Source organism: Belonocnema kinseyi, chromosome 1 (assembly GCF_010883055.1).
Source record: "Belonocnema kinseyi isolate 2016_QV_RU_SX_M_011 chromosome 1, B_treatae_v1, whole genome shotgun sequence".
Lineage (NCBI taxonomy): Eukaryota > Metazoa > Arthropoda > Insecta > Hymenoptera > Cynipidae > Belonocnema > Belonocnema kinseyi.
In genome coordinates, this window is record NC_046657.1 from 97,768,659 (window position 1) to 97,782,830 (window position 14,172).

The window sequence follows — 14,172 nt, forward strand, 5'->3', positions numbered from 1 at the left end:
GGCGAGGAACAAAGTATCTGCAACGAACATGCTTGCCGTCCCGGTACTACTCTATTCATTTGGAGTAGTTCCATGGACGAAGAACTAGCTCAGATCTCTTGAAAAAAATTAAGGAAACTTACATTTTTTCTTAAAGTTAGATTTCTGGAGCAGGAAAAATGACATTTTGTAAGATTAAGTTACTTCTTATTTCAATTTTAAAAAACGGTTCATATTTATAACATGGCCTTAGCTAAACTGTAGAAGCAAGCCGTAATTTCCTTTGACTTTCGAAAATGCTTCTTACACTTTACAGCTGTTAAAAAACTCATATACCACTTAATTCACAAATATTTAAAAAATGCAATATTTCAGAAAACATTTGTCTAGGTCTATAAGGAAATTTAGGGGAAAAATTGTTTATAAGTTGTTATAAGGAAATTTCTTTCCAGAATTTTTATTTCTTCAACCAGAAAAAGATAGTAAGGACATATAGTATTCAACCACAATTCTGGTTGATTTAACCAGACAGCTTTTTTAGTTTATTTAAATTTAAATAAAACTTAACTGTATCTTCAAATTCACTTTTCTACTAATTTCCAAAAAAAATTATAACTTAAATAAAAAATAAACTTTTCAATTCAAATTTGTTATTACTATTTTATACTAACATCTTTGCTACATTTTGGGCATAATTTTGATTTCAAAAAGTCTTTAGCGTTTTCGAATTCCTTCAAGACCTTTTCTACTCAATTAAAATTATTTTTCTATTCGCTTATAAAGTAAAATTAGATTATTACCATTTTGTATTTCAAATGCACTATAATTTGGCGCGACCGAATATATCACTGCCTGTCGCGCCTCTCCAAACATGTGGCGGAACCAATCGGTACATGTCCCGCCTCTACAAGTATGTGGCCGAACTAAAAGCAATATATATATGCAGGACCACAAACTTGCCTGCCGCGCTAACTACCGGTATGTGGTGCAACTAATCTCATGCCGTATCTAGGACCTAATATCTTTGATATTACCAAAATATTACAATCGGCGAGAAACAGCGTTACCACTAGAGAAATTATCCTCTAGGATCCCGAAATTATTCCACTAGAATTCCTTCGTGTCGGACTATCGGAACGGAACCGACACGAAGGATTTCTAGTGGAATAATTTCGGGACTCTAGAGGATAATTTCTCTAGCGGTAACACTGGCGAGTAAACGATAGGCAGATGCCTTTAAAAATTAACAACTTAGCCAAAAAAATGCTAACGCAATAATAAAATAGTCATATAAAAGTTAAAAGTGTTCTACGCAAATGATTTTAAAGACTTTTATATAAACAAAATTTTGTGCTTTACAGACTGAAAAATGTAAAATCAATTAAGGATTTTCGGGTACATTTAAGAAAAGTCAAATTTAGGGCATTATTTCTTATGCGAAGTGCAATCGGACAAATTTGAAAAAAATTGAGAAAAAAATTTGGAAATAGAAAAAGTTGTTGCTGAAAAGTTCAAAAATGTGAAACTATATTATCTTCAGTTCTAATAAAGATATTAAAGCGACTCGTGGTTCTGAATCCTTGGGTGGCACCTGGCCACGGGTCGAAGAAAGGCATTAGCGGCTGGCAGTGAAAAAAGCCCCCTCCCCCCTGCTTTCTGTAACTTGTTTTCCAACCAAAAAAGGCCTAAAAATATCGCGAATTTCACAAAAAAAAGACGGCTTTAATAATAGATGGCTTTAGTATCTTTATTAGAACTGAAGATAATATAGTTGTATAGTTTTGTACTTTTAAGCAACAATTTTTATTATTTTTCAAATTTCTCAACTGCAATTGGTTCACAACAGTTTTCCTCATACTCGTGCTTTTTTTAAATTTTCCCATTGCCCCTTGTATAAGAAATAATGCTCTAAATTCGACGTAGAACACTTTCAGCTTTCATATGACTATTTTTGTATTACGCTAGCATTTTTTTTGGATGAGTTGTTAAACTTCAAAGGCAGATGTCTATCTTTTTCTCGCCGATAGTAGGTAATATATCTTCTAAGATGAGTTCCAAGAACTAAAAAATGCCATTAGTTAAAAAGAGACATATGTCCATCTCTTTTTGACAAGTGTCATTTTTTTAATTCTTCGAACTTGTTATAGGTTCGCTAGTGAGGTATCACAACAGGATTTCATCTTCAGTTTATGCATTCGGCGCCATGTTGGTGTACGTCACTTCGTGAAATTGCTCTAATTGGCGGTCCTTGATCATGAAGTGTAAACGAGGTGAACGGTTTGAACCTTGTGAACTCAATTTAATAACGTTCATTGTAAATATAACCTAGCAGGCTAGGCTATATATATAAAATAAATCTTTGATGCGGTCTGCCATGTTGGTTCGTTTGACCCATCGCGTGCGCGTCTTCAGATTATTCAGTGAATTTTATTCACAGCATATTGCATTAAAAATACAAACCGCACCGAGATTTTGAAGAAACTTTAATTTTCACACAAATTTTCCGAACTTTGGTGTATTTTAAGGTTAAATTAGTTCATAGTGTTTTGGTGCTTTCAGTTCGCAACAAAACGGCCAAAGTGAAAGCAGCTTATATTTCTCTTTTCTGGATTAAGAGGATAGAGTTTCGATTTCCAGGATTTTCTAAATTTAACTTCGAAAATGATGTACACGGTAAGTTTTCCGACTAACCATAAAATACAAAAACGATGCCTGCTGACACGCTAAACGTGCCTGCAAATGAAAGTACGGGGCACGTGAAACTGATCGTGCCCGTTGCCCGAACATTAAGGAACAGTGAAACACCAGAAAATCAGCTTATGAGGAATAGACAAAAAGCAGGAAATTGGTTCGAAAATGCTATTATTTTGAACATAGCAGTGTCCACTTTCATAGAAAAAAATCCGGCTATTTTTACAGAAAATAGGCGCGCTTTTTCGGTACGGGTAGATGTAGTATGTAGAGTGTCTACTGTTTGTGTAGAGTATCGACACTCCCTACAAGCAACTAAATTCTTTTAATTACATTTCTTTAAAAACGTCCTATCGATGCTAAGGATGGATGAGAATAACTAATTATTAAAATGCACAAGTTTTTCAAATTTATATTTGCGTGATAATGAAAATATCATGAATATCAAATGGCAATTAAAAAAAATAAGTCATACAAAATTCAATATGTTCAGTTCTTGGTGAATTCCATAAATTCATCTACCTGACATGATTTTTAGCTGAATTCAAATTTATTGAAATAACAGGGTCAAACAAAAATAATCGACTTTAATTTTGTGTGGATTCCAAAAAGATGTATGTGATAATATTATATGTTTTTATGGTTAGTAACAATAATAATAAAGCTTTAATAAATTGTGTACAATGTAAACATTTTATATAAAGGGATTTTTAAATTGAAGATTCATAAACTTATTTTTTTAAATGTTTTAATTTTTCTTTATTTGTCTTCAAGATGGAAAACGAATATCACAATAATTATTATAAATTGAATATAAATAATTAATATAAAATTATTATAAACTTTGTCTTGACAAGCTACAAGGAAAGCTTCAAATTTCCCCGATTAAAAAAAATGTTACCTTTTTCTCTTTAGATATATGGTATTTTAAAATCAGATATAATTACGCTGCAAATTCTCAAAAATTCTTGCATAAACTTATATAATGTATGGTTGTAAAAAGTGAAATAATTAAAAAATTGTGTATTCCAATTTTGTCAACTACAAAGTCACCAAATTTGTTTAAATCATACAATAAAATTAAAAAAATGTTTATGCGGCTGATTTCAAACGAAACTATTTAGGATATATTTTTTCATTCAACCTATACAAATTAATTTTTTTAAATGTAAAATATTTCGGGTATTCAAACTATTTTCACGATTGAGTTGAAGGGAATTGATGACTGTTGTTTCAAATTTATATACAGTGTTCATTATAGTAAGGACAAAAATAAAAATAATGGAAAGAAATATTTCATTATACTTACAAGTATCGCGATTTAATTATTATATTATTAATGATAGAATTGTATATAAATCAAATATTCTTGAAAATACAAATTTTTTTAAACATTTAAAAAATTGCTTATTTAACAAATGTTGTTTTTCTTATCAAAAGATTGTTCTGTTATGCATGTGAAAATAAAAGTTAAATTAATAGGTTGAAACTTATCATACATTTTGTACAAATTTCAGGCTTTCCGTTTGTTCTTCATAAGCTGACAAATTTTTTAAAGTTCTTACAAATTATCAGCTGCCTGTGATAGATTCAGCAGCATAATACAGTCATACTAATAAAGATATTAGATGTTTAAAAATACGTATTTTATAAATATAAATTGGCGCAAAATAAAAATGATTTTTATTTTGAACCAAATTATTGCAACCGACTTCTTATTTGCGGCACACAGTGTTAAAAATCAGGAATTTATCATTCCTAATCCTCTACAGGCTCTATTTATTGACGGATTTGGACTCTATTTTTAGAAACGCTCAGCATTCAATTCTTAAAAACTTGACTAGCTTGGATTTTTAAATTGCTTGTGTGTAATAATATTTAAACAAATAAAGTGACAAAGTTAGCATTTTCGACAATATGATTGTTATCTCTGAAAAAATGCCGAAATAAAGTCACTATTGGTCAGTATTATTGCACCTCTACTCATAAAACATAAATATTTTAAACAATTATTATCAAGTCTTGACTGTTACATAATTGTTGAATTTTTTTTCATCTAAAATTTGTGAGATTGACTGTTATATCGGTGTATACTTACGACTTGTCACCATACCTCAACAATTTATATTATTATAAACAATCTTATTAACAATTATTCAATTTTGGTATTTCTTTCTAGGCCACACATCTCCTTCTCATTGGTCCAACTGAAATCTCTGTCAGAAATGATTATCAAATGTAAAATATTGTTAAAAGTAAATGAGTTCAATTGTTAATAACAAATATATTAATCAACTGTCCCAATTGCGTAGTTTGTCGTAGAAAAAGGTTAAAAAAAGTCAAATTTACTGTTCATAATTCAGTACGGCCAACAGCTTCGTGCCCAGTTTTCTTATTTCGTCCTTTGATATTTATTATTCAAACAAATAAAACGTCAAATTTTGGATAATTGACTAATATATGTATATTTTTAAGAAAAGACTTATATTTTGTTTTTTAAAAGAATAGATTTTATAAATAAATAAAGTGAAAAATACAGCCTTTTTTTTATACGCCAAATGTAATTGTGACTAATTAGTACTGTTAAATTAACTGAAAACAACGTATAAGGGGTTTTACCGATCGCTAATTACGAATCTCAAGTAAAAATTTAAAAGACGGATCCAATATGGTAGACAAAAAATTTAAAAATATGACCTCTGTTTTCAAAATGAGTTTTCGGGTTTTTTTCTGATTCGCTAATTGCGAGTCTCAAATCAAAATTCCAAAATTTAAAATGACATTCCACAGAGTGAAACGAAAAAAATCCGATCTCGAAGCCGGAAACCAGTACAGACAAGGAAAATTTTTTTTGAAATGACGTTGAAAAAACAGCGTGAGTTCGACAAGCACGGGGATTGGAAAATAGGCCACCATGTCATGTTTCCATGGCAACCCGCGACGATCATAAGTCGAATATGAAACGTGTTGCGTATTTAATATTATCACTGGAGAAATTATATGAAGCTCCACTTTATAAATTTATTTATGTTCGCCTAGTTTTTTTAAATAGTGCCCAGGTAAATAAGTCGATTATTTCTGTTGCCTCCGACTCAAGACATTCCTCGGGGTTCCATATACATGAGGTAAGCATAATTGCTTACCTTATCCACCGGAATATATGGTGATAAGTCATTAATGTATATGTATCCCCCCCCCCCACAGCAATAGATTTGACCGTCAGATATTTTCGTAGTTCTGAACGGCTAAGGCCGATGCAGTACAGCACAACCACAAAGAAATTTTCTATCACACATTCAAGAGGTTATAAACCACGAAAAGAAAGAAGTATTTATTTGTTGGTAAAGCATGACGAATGAAAAATTTATACTAAAAGCTGCAAAATTAATCTCCGTAGAAAATAAATACTATTAATTTGGAAAAATATCAAGAAAAATAGTGGGGGGGGGGGTATACAAATTTATATTGATTAGAAATTTCGTAAACCCGGAAATAATTTGGAATTTTTTATTGCTTTTGGAACTAAATTCTCGGTCATAATACAGCGTTTCCAATGGGTTTTATCAAAATAAAATGAAACAATTTATTTCTAATTTATTACAGAATACATAAAAAGGCAAGAATGGATTGTTATTGTCGTTTAATTATTCATTCTAAAAAAAGTGGTTTAAAGTATTTTATTGAAACCTCTAATTCTAACCTCAAATTTTGCCAACTGCTAAGGTAAGTAATTTAATAATAACTCATAAATTACATTTTTTAATAAAATTAGTAAGTATGCATTAAAATTTAATATTATAGAATAATATTATCGATTTGCTTGCAAATTAAACTGTTACTTAGTAAATGTTGAATTAGAATTCATGTTAATTCAAGTTAATACATAAATTGAAAAATGCATTGAAACAATTAAAATTATTTTTTGGTTACAAATTTTTTTATTTTGTTGAAAATTGTATTGACTGAAAAATCTGTTTTGATTAGTATTTCAACTTTTTGGTTGAAATTTCGTCTTTTTGGTTGGAAAATTTTTTATTTTAATTATAAATTACATGTTTCTTTGAGAAAAATACAACTGTTTTGTTAAAAATGATATTATTTAGGTAGAAAATTCATAAATTTGGTTAAATTATTGTTCTTTTTTTTTAATCAAAATTCTTATTTATTTAATAAAATCATGTCATGTTTAATTTATAATGAAAACATTTTTTGTTTGAAACATCGACTATTATGTTTTTTGATAAGAATTAATCTTTTTGGTGGAAAATTAGTCTTTTTTATTTAAAAATTCAATAATTTGTTAGAAAATTGAAGTATTAGGTTAACCAAAAAAGTTAAATTCTGCTAAAAAAAATATAATTGTTGATATTTTAACCAAAAAAGATTTTAATTACTTATTGAAAGCAGACGAATTAATAAAAAAAAATTTCTAATCTAACTGCTAAAGCCTCAACTTAAACAGGTTAATTTTCAACCACAGTTGCATTTTTGCTCAAGAAAGAGTGAAGTTTATAATTAAACAGATACGTTTTCGAACCAAAAAGACGAAATTTCAATAAAGTAGTTCAAATATTAATCAAAAAACATTTTTCAGTGAAGAAAAAAATGTTTTTTTAACCAAACTGTGGAATTTCCAAGTAAAAAAGATGAGTTTTCTTCAAAACAGTTATATTATTTATTTGAAAATATAAAATTTCAACAGAAAAGTTAATTTATTTATAATTTATCTTAAAAAGTAAATTGATAATATTATACTTATTAATATTTCATATAAATCTATGATATTGAATTTTAATGCATACTTGATAATTTTTGTTGAAAAATTAAATTTGTGAGATACTATATTACATAACTTACCTAAGCACTTAGGAAACTTTAAGGTTAGAATTTTAGGTTTCAATAAACTATTTTGAACAACATTTTTAGAATAAATACTTCATTAAACGCCAAGGTTGTGTCTTATAAACAATAGTTTTAATATAATTTTTTAATGGTAATGCAATTTCGCAACTCACGTTCAAGTGTCCAAAACTGAGACAGTCAGCGACAGCTCGTCCCGGTTTAGGCAACTTCCCAAAAATTTGTCCAAATGCGGGACATTAAAATATTCATAAGTTATCGAATAAAATCGCTACTAAAGTTATCAATTTTATTCTTAAACATATTAAAAATGTACAAAAACATTACTTTTTCTTTTAGTGTAGGAAATTTCAATAATACAATGCTGTACAAATTATGCGGAAACTTTTTAAATAAAAAATAGGTAATTTTGTAGCAGTTCATTCACACATTTTTAGGAATATTTTTGATTATTTTTTACTAAATGTATTCGGTATTTTCACTTCAACCATCAGCTCACTTCATTTTGTTAAAAGCTGAAGGAAAAACAATGGATCATATGCATGGAACAAAACTTTCTTTCTGTAATATCTTAGGAATTAATGATCATCATTATCATTTTATTATTTCATTAAATAGTAATTAAAAAATAAAAACTATTTTTCAAATACACTTATATAGAAAAAATTAGCTTTTTCGAAGATATTAGCAAAATAGGGCAAAAATGAACTGAATCCCATGTATTTGGTCCCTTGTTTTCCCTACAGCAATCTACGACGTGAAGTTAGCTGTTGATTGAAGTGAAAATACCTCATAACTTGTCAGGACGAAAATAAATAGTGGTAACAAATTTAAAAGAACTTAAAAAATAGTAGAATATTTTTACTTTTATAATTTATGTTGGAATATAAAAGATACTCAACGATATTTATTATTGTCTCAGTATTGGATATACTTTTTACGTTCTCCCAGTAATGGTCGGTTTACCTTACACGATACAGTCAGTTTCAGTGTCAATTTTGATACCGCTCTCCCCACTCCTCGATTATTTCGTGATATTACGCTAAACAGATATTTATTTTTCACGCAATTTTTTTGAAGCTTTTAAGAAATGAACTTTCTGTTCTCTATGCCATAATTAAATCAATATTTATTTTTTTTCGTGTCTTATAACCTTTTTGACAGCATAAAAAGGTAATGCGCTACTATGCGACATATCTGTGACACAAAGATATCTTGGCACGAGATTTTTCGTTGTGTGTAATACTGTAGCGCCCTCAGCAATGCAGAACTGAAATATCTATACGAAACTTTGTCACGCGGTAAAATGCATTGTAGTTTGGGAGGCGTCATTTGAATTTGGCAGTCAATATCACAAATTTTAGATGAAAAAAAATTTCAACAGTAACGCATTACAGTCAATATTTTGTTTATACCAATTCTTTATAATAATCTAGATATACATTAATAGAATTATTTACAATCTATGCGTACAGGTGTATTATTACTGAACAATAGTGAGTTTATTTTTTTCACAGTGGCTGCTGGAGCGGGAAACCGGGAAATGACAATGAATTCATTTTTTGACTGGGAAGTTTATAAATGTTTAGAAAAAAATCTGTTTTAGTTTGATTTTAACAGTTTTTAAAATAGTTTAATTGTTATTTGTTTCCATTGTTATGTCATTAAGTTTACAATGCGTCGTAATTCGATAATCTTTCATTTTAAAAAATGCCATTGGAAAGACTTAAAAATTAAAAATTAGAAGCGTTTGAAATCGACAATTTGTGATAAAAAAGTTTTTGGTTGATCAACTGTGAATATAAATTGTGATTTTTAAAATTTAACTGTACATAAAGGATTAAAAAGTGAATAATAATAAAATTGATTTTGCAAGATGATTCGGAATCAGTTCAAAATTTAAGAATTTACAGATTTTAAAGTTAAAAATTGAACCTGTTCAATTGAAAATTCTTAGTAGTTAAACAAATGTGAACGCCCTGTTGAAACTTTCTGAACTATTTTAAACTTTAAAATATATTCATAGTTATTAATTTATTTTAATTAATTAATTTATTAATAATTAATTATTCTGTTAAAATGTATTAAATTTCAAATCTTTTTTCAGGCTGAAATTTGAGATTTTGAAATTTTTGAATTAGGAAAAAGATCGATTGTTTAATATTTAGCGATATTTGACTGTTCATTTAAAATCAGTAATTAGAAAACAAATATTCAAAACTAAGCAGAAAAAATAAACTTTGAACGTTACAATTTTAATTGTCATATTTGATGATTTTGTTAAAGACAATATTTAAAAGGATTTTCAAAATTGTCAAAAATGAATCTAGAATATTTTTAATTTTTCAGGATTTCAAAAAAAAAATAATAATAATAATATGAGATTTTAGGAAAAATTTCAATAATTTGAAAAAATGTGTAGAAGTCCTGAAAAAATTTTTTAAATATCTAAAGTAACATGTAGATTTTTCAAGATTTTAAAATAAAATTTTGAAGTCTTTTAATGGATTTAAAACTATTTGAAGTGAAAATAATTTAACTTCTAAAGTAAGGAGTGTTTAGTTTTTAAAAAAATGTAATCGCTCAATTTTGACTGTTTCTACCTAAAAATTGCCTAAAATGATTTGCAGCTCAGTTTTTATTACTTCAATTGGAAAAATTGGTAGCTTTAGAGTTCGAATTTTTTAATTTTATTGGCCGTGGAAAAACTTTGCGAACCGGGAAAAAACTGCCGTCGAAATTTCTAACTTTGCTACTTTATTTGTTTCTCTATCATATCATACTAATGTAATTTTTTCACGTCCCAAAATTCCCTCCCATTTTTATTAAAGTAAGTGTTGCATATTTTGCATATTTATTTCTATTACTTTTTTGTTCTCTTGATTCTCATTCGTACATTCTTGCTTTTTACATTATTGACTTTCGAATTTAAATATTTTATTTGTTGAAAGAATCAGTTTTAATTTGTTGGAAAAAATTTTATCATTTTAATTTTGAAATACGCCCCCTCCCTGTTCTCCAAAAAGCGACTATTTCTCCAACTGTTTCAGGGCACTACGGCGACGCAGGACACAAGATTCAGCGACAAGGAGAAAAAACTTCTCAAGCAGATGAAGTTTGGAGATTCTTTGTCACAAAAGGTTATTGATATTGTTATTTATAATTTGTAAATTGTCTGGAATTTGGTCGATTTAAATTTTGCAAGGATTTAAACTCACGTGATTTTATTACATGTAATGTTTTTAACTTTAAATTTTTTAAATTTCCAACATTTTTATTTTGGAGAATTGGATATTTTTGTGTATCAAAATTTGGATCTTTTGAGTTCTAGAGCTCTTAAATTAGAAATAAAATCGGACTCTTTTTAATTTGTTGTGTTCAGTTATTAGCTCACGCTTTTGTAAATTAAATTAGGGTGAGTGACCCAGTGAATGAACACTTAAGGAAATCACTGATTACAACTAGTCCATTTCACGTTATAATAATTGATTATTGGTACAAAACTTTTGAAAATAGATTCTTAAGGGTTCAAATTTCATAATCCGCTAAAAAAAATTTGTTTTTATCAAAAATAATTAACTAGTGCAAAATTAACGAAAACATCAGTGAATGAACACTATAATCACTACAAATTAGAATTAGGATTTAGGTATAAAATTACATAGGTATATTACAAAATGAGCAATTAAATAATGTAAAATATTAGAAAGCGTTGCGAAATTCATTAAATATATTATTTCAATAAAAACCACAAGACATTTAGATATAAAGAAAGGAGGGAATACAAAAGTTGAACACAGAACTAGGTTAACTTTTCCTAATTTTTTATTACAATATTTATTTTTAAAACATTTCTATCAGTACTTTTAACCTTACAAAAAATACAAATTTTCGTTTAAAAATAGATAAATCTTATCTAGTGAATATAATAGAAAACTGCGATTTTTTGGACACACAACATTTCTAATACCACACCTTACTATGCTGCTTTAGGTTAAATTAGCAAATACAATTATAAATCACAGTGTTGTAAAAATGGAAATTTTTTAAACATTTATAAATATATATTGACTAGTTCGCAGTAGTACCTAGCACGAATTAATGTTTTTTTATAGTTAAACAACGTTTTCTAAATGCAAAAAGCATTAAATTTCTTACCTCAAAGTTGCGTTACCTTTAATTTAGTTCGTGCGTACGTTTTTGATGTTATAACCACAAAAATATACATTTAAACTATAACTATTGATAGTTTATATTTATATTTATAGCTTCGATATTTATAGTCACATTAATTGAAACAAACTTATTTATATGTAACGAAACAACAGCCAGGTCTCCGTCACCTGTTGTTCATTCACTGGACCTGCGTGATGACAGTTTTGCTCCAATAAATGAACACAGCGTTCGTTTACTGAAACACGGGCAATTTAAAGGTCCAATACGTGAACACTCATTTATTAATAAAGAAACGTACTTTTTGTGAAAAAACCTTGTGGAAAATTGAATAATAATATTTTGCAACTATAACAGCACAACTTTGATGCAGAAAAGGTAAAGAATTTTTTTGTAAAAGCAGTGTAAACAAGGCGTTGCTTAGGCACGTACCTTTTAGTGGTCGACGACTTTCTCGCCATCACTCACTATAATCAATGATGCTTCATATTAAAGAAATTTTAAAAATTATTTACAACAATTTACTGCAATGAATTTTATATTACACTCTTCAAAAGTGCTTCAAGATTTCAAATATATAGAGATTCATGAAGACTTTAACTTTGAAAGGTTATATTTATATATTTTTCGCATTAGTGTTCATTTACTGGTGACTGTTCAGCCACTGGATCACTCACCCTACTTTTGAATTTCTCTAAAGGCCTTAAAATATAAAAATTCAATCCACAAATGAAATTTACATTAAGTTTTTTTACTTGTTCTCCAGGTGGATATGAGTAAGGTGAAACTAGACGTCATCAAACCCTGGATCACGACAAAGATAACACAACTCCTCGGAATGGAGGACGATGTTGTCGTCGAATTTGTATATAATCAACTCGAGGAAAAGGTAAGACAACCATCATCAATTTTAATATTTAAATTTATTCAATATTTCTAAATAATTTTTAATGGCTTTATAATTTTTTACTTACCATTCAGTGACACTAGAATTAAGTTTCATGCTGTCAATAATTCTACACTGAATTACATTTAAAAAAAAGCTTCTTGCAATTCATTTGTTTTCTAAGTATTAGAAATTATATACTACGAACTCAAACCTAAAATCAAAAGGTTGATCAATGGCTTTTTCCCCTCATGATAGGAAAGTAACATTTTAATCATTATTTCAGCACAATGTCTTCCATCGAAGACTTGGGTGCAATAGCAATGACAAGACGAAATAAAAAAAAGTTTAACTGTAAATACTAGTGTTTGCTTTCTGCTTGTCATTGCATCCAAATCTTCAGCCAGAAAATGATATCGACATTGAAATACTTGCAAGGCAAGAAAAACCTGCACTTTTGGTTTTCTTTTAGTTTTTTTTTTGTCTTGGTTTAAGTCATTTGTTTTTTGTCAGAGAAGTTTGAGCAAGGTGTCTAGAAACAAAGGGGAAATTGTGTTACCTAATTCAATTTAGAATGCCTGAGTCTAAAACTGTTTTTTTTTCTTTTTCATAATTAGGTCATGATTGATATTCTTTAATTAAATTTTGTTTTAAATTAAACGCTTGATAATTAGATCATAGTTTAAAAATTAAACTATAAGTGGGGTTTTCCATATCAAATGCAAAACTCAAGTAATTGATCTTGCTTTTTTTGTCCATTTTGCAGTGTTTAGACATATGTTGAATAGCTTTTTATTAAGGCGAACTAACAGTCAACAACATCTGTTAATTTTATAAACAAGTTTAACAAACAAAATCCTAATTTGCCCATGTTTATTCATTAAAATACAGTTTTTTTAAATAAAAAAAAAGTATTAGTAGACTCTCAGTTCGCAGTTCTTGGTTAATTTAAACCATAATTTAATAACATTTATTACTTTCAGGAATATTTATTTGAAACAAATGGACATTTTAACCGTTTTTTGATTATAAAACTCCCGTTTTTTCACTGAAAAGTATAAAGAACAAATGTTATCGGATGGTATTAATAAAAGTAATTAATGTTGTTAAATTATGGTTTAATTTAATTAAGAATCGCGTACGCGGAGTTTATTAATATTGTTGATTTCTTACTTTTTCAAGTAAAAAACGCTTCTCTGTTAAATTTTTAAGCATGTCTCTCTTGTACTTGTAAAAATTTTACGTGAAATAATAATGTTTACACAATAAAAATTGTCGAAATTTTTGACTTTTTAAATCAAATTTGTATGGTGCTTCGAGATTTCCTTTTGAAAAAAATGTTCTCGTATAATAATAAAAAAAAAAAAGAAAACGGTTGAAAACAAAGTTTAATATTGCTTTTTAAATAAGACACAGAAAATTTAAAATTTGTCAATTATTTTTGTAATACCAATTATTGGATATACATACAACAAATCTTAAAAAGGTCCTAAATTTGTCATGGTTAGTAACTATTAAAAAACGTAAAACTTTAAAAAATCTTTTGGCGCCACTGTTTAGTACCCTACATACTGCAAAATATA

The 14,172-nt window shown here is 28.1% G+C and overlaps 1 protein-coding gene across 3 annotated transcripts in view; it reads left to right on the top strand.

Annotated features, from left to right (window-relative positions):
• The first annotated feature begins 2,350 nt into the window (after positions 1–2,350).
• The window catches only part of LOC117176105 (serine/arginine repetitive matrix protein 1), a 50,558-nt gene continuing 38,736 nt past the window's right edge, over positions 2,351–14,172 (top strand). For 2 of the 3 annotated variants that reach the window (XM_033366144.1, XM_033366171.1), the window contains exons 1-3: positions 2,351–2,652; positions 10,581–10,670; positions 12,470–12,592. In XM_033366144.1, coding sequence (XP_033222035.1) covers positions 2,641–2,652; positions 10,581–10,670; positions 12,470–12,592 — 225 coding nt within the window. In that variant the 5' untranslated portion in view covers positions 2,351–2,640. The remainder of the gene's footprint in view (positions 2,653–10,580; positions 10,671–12,469; positions 12,593–14,172) is intronic. The other variant, XM_033366154.1, reaches the window with a different exon arrangement.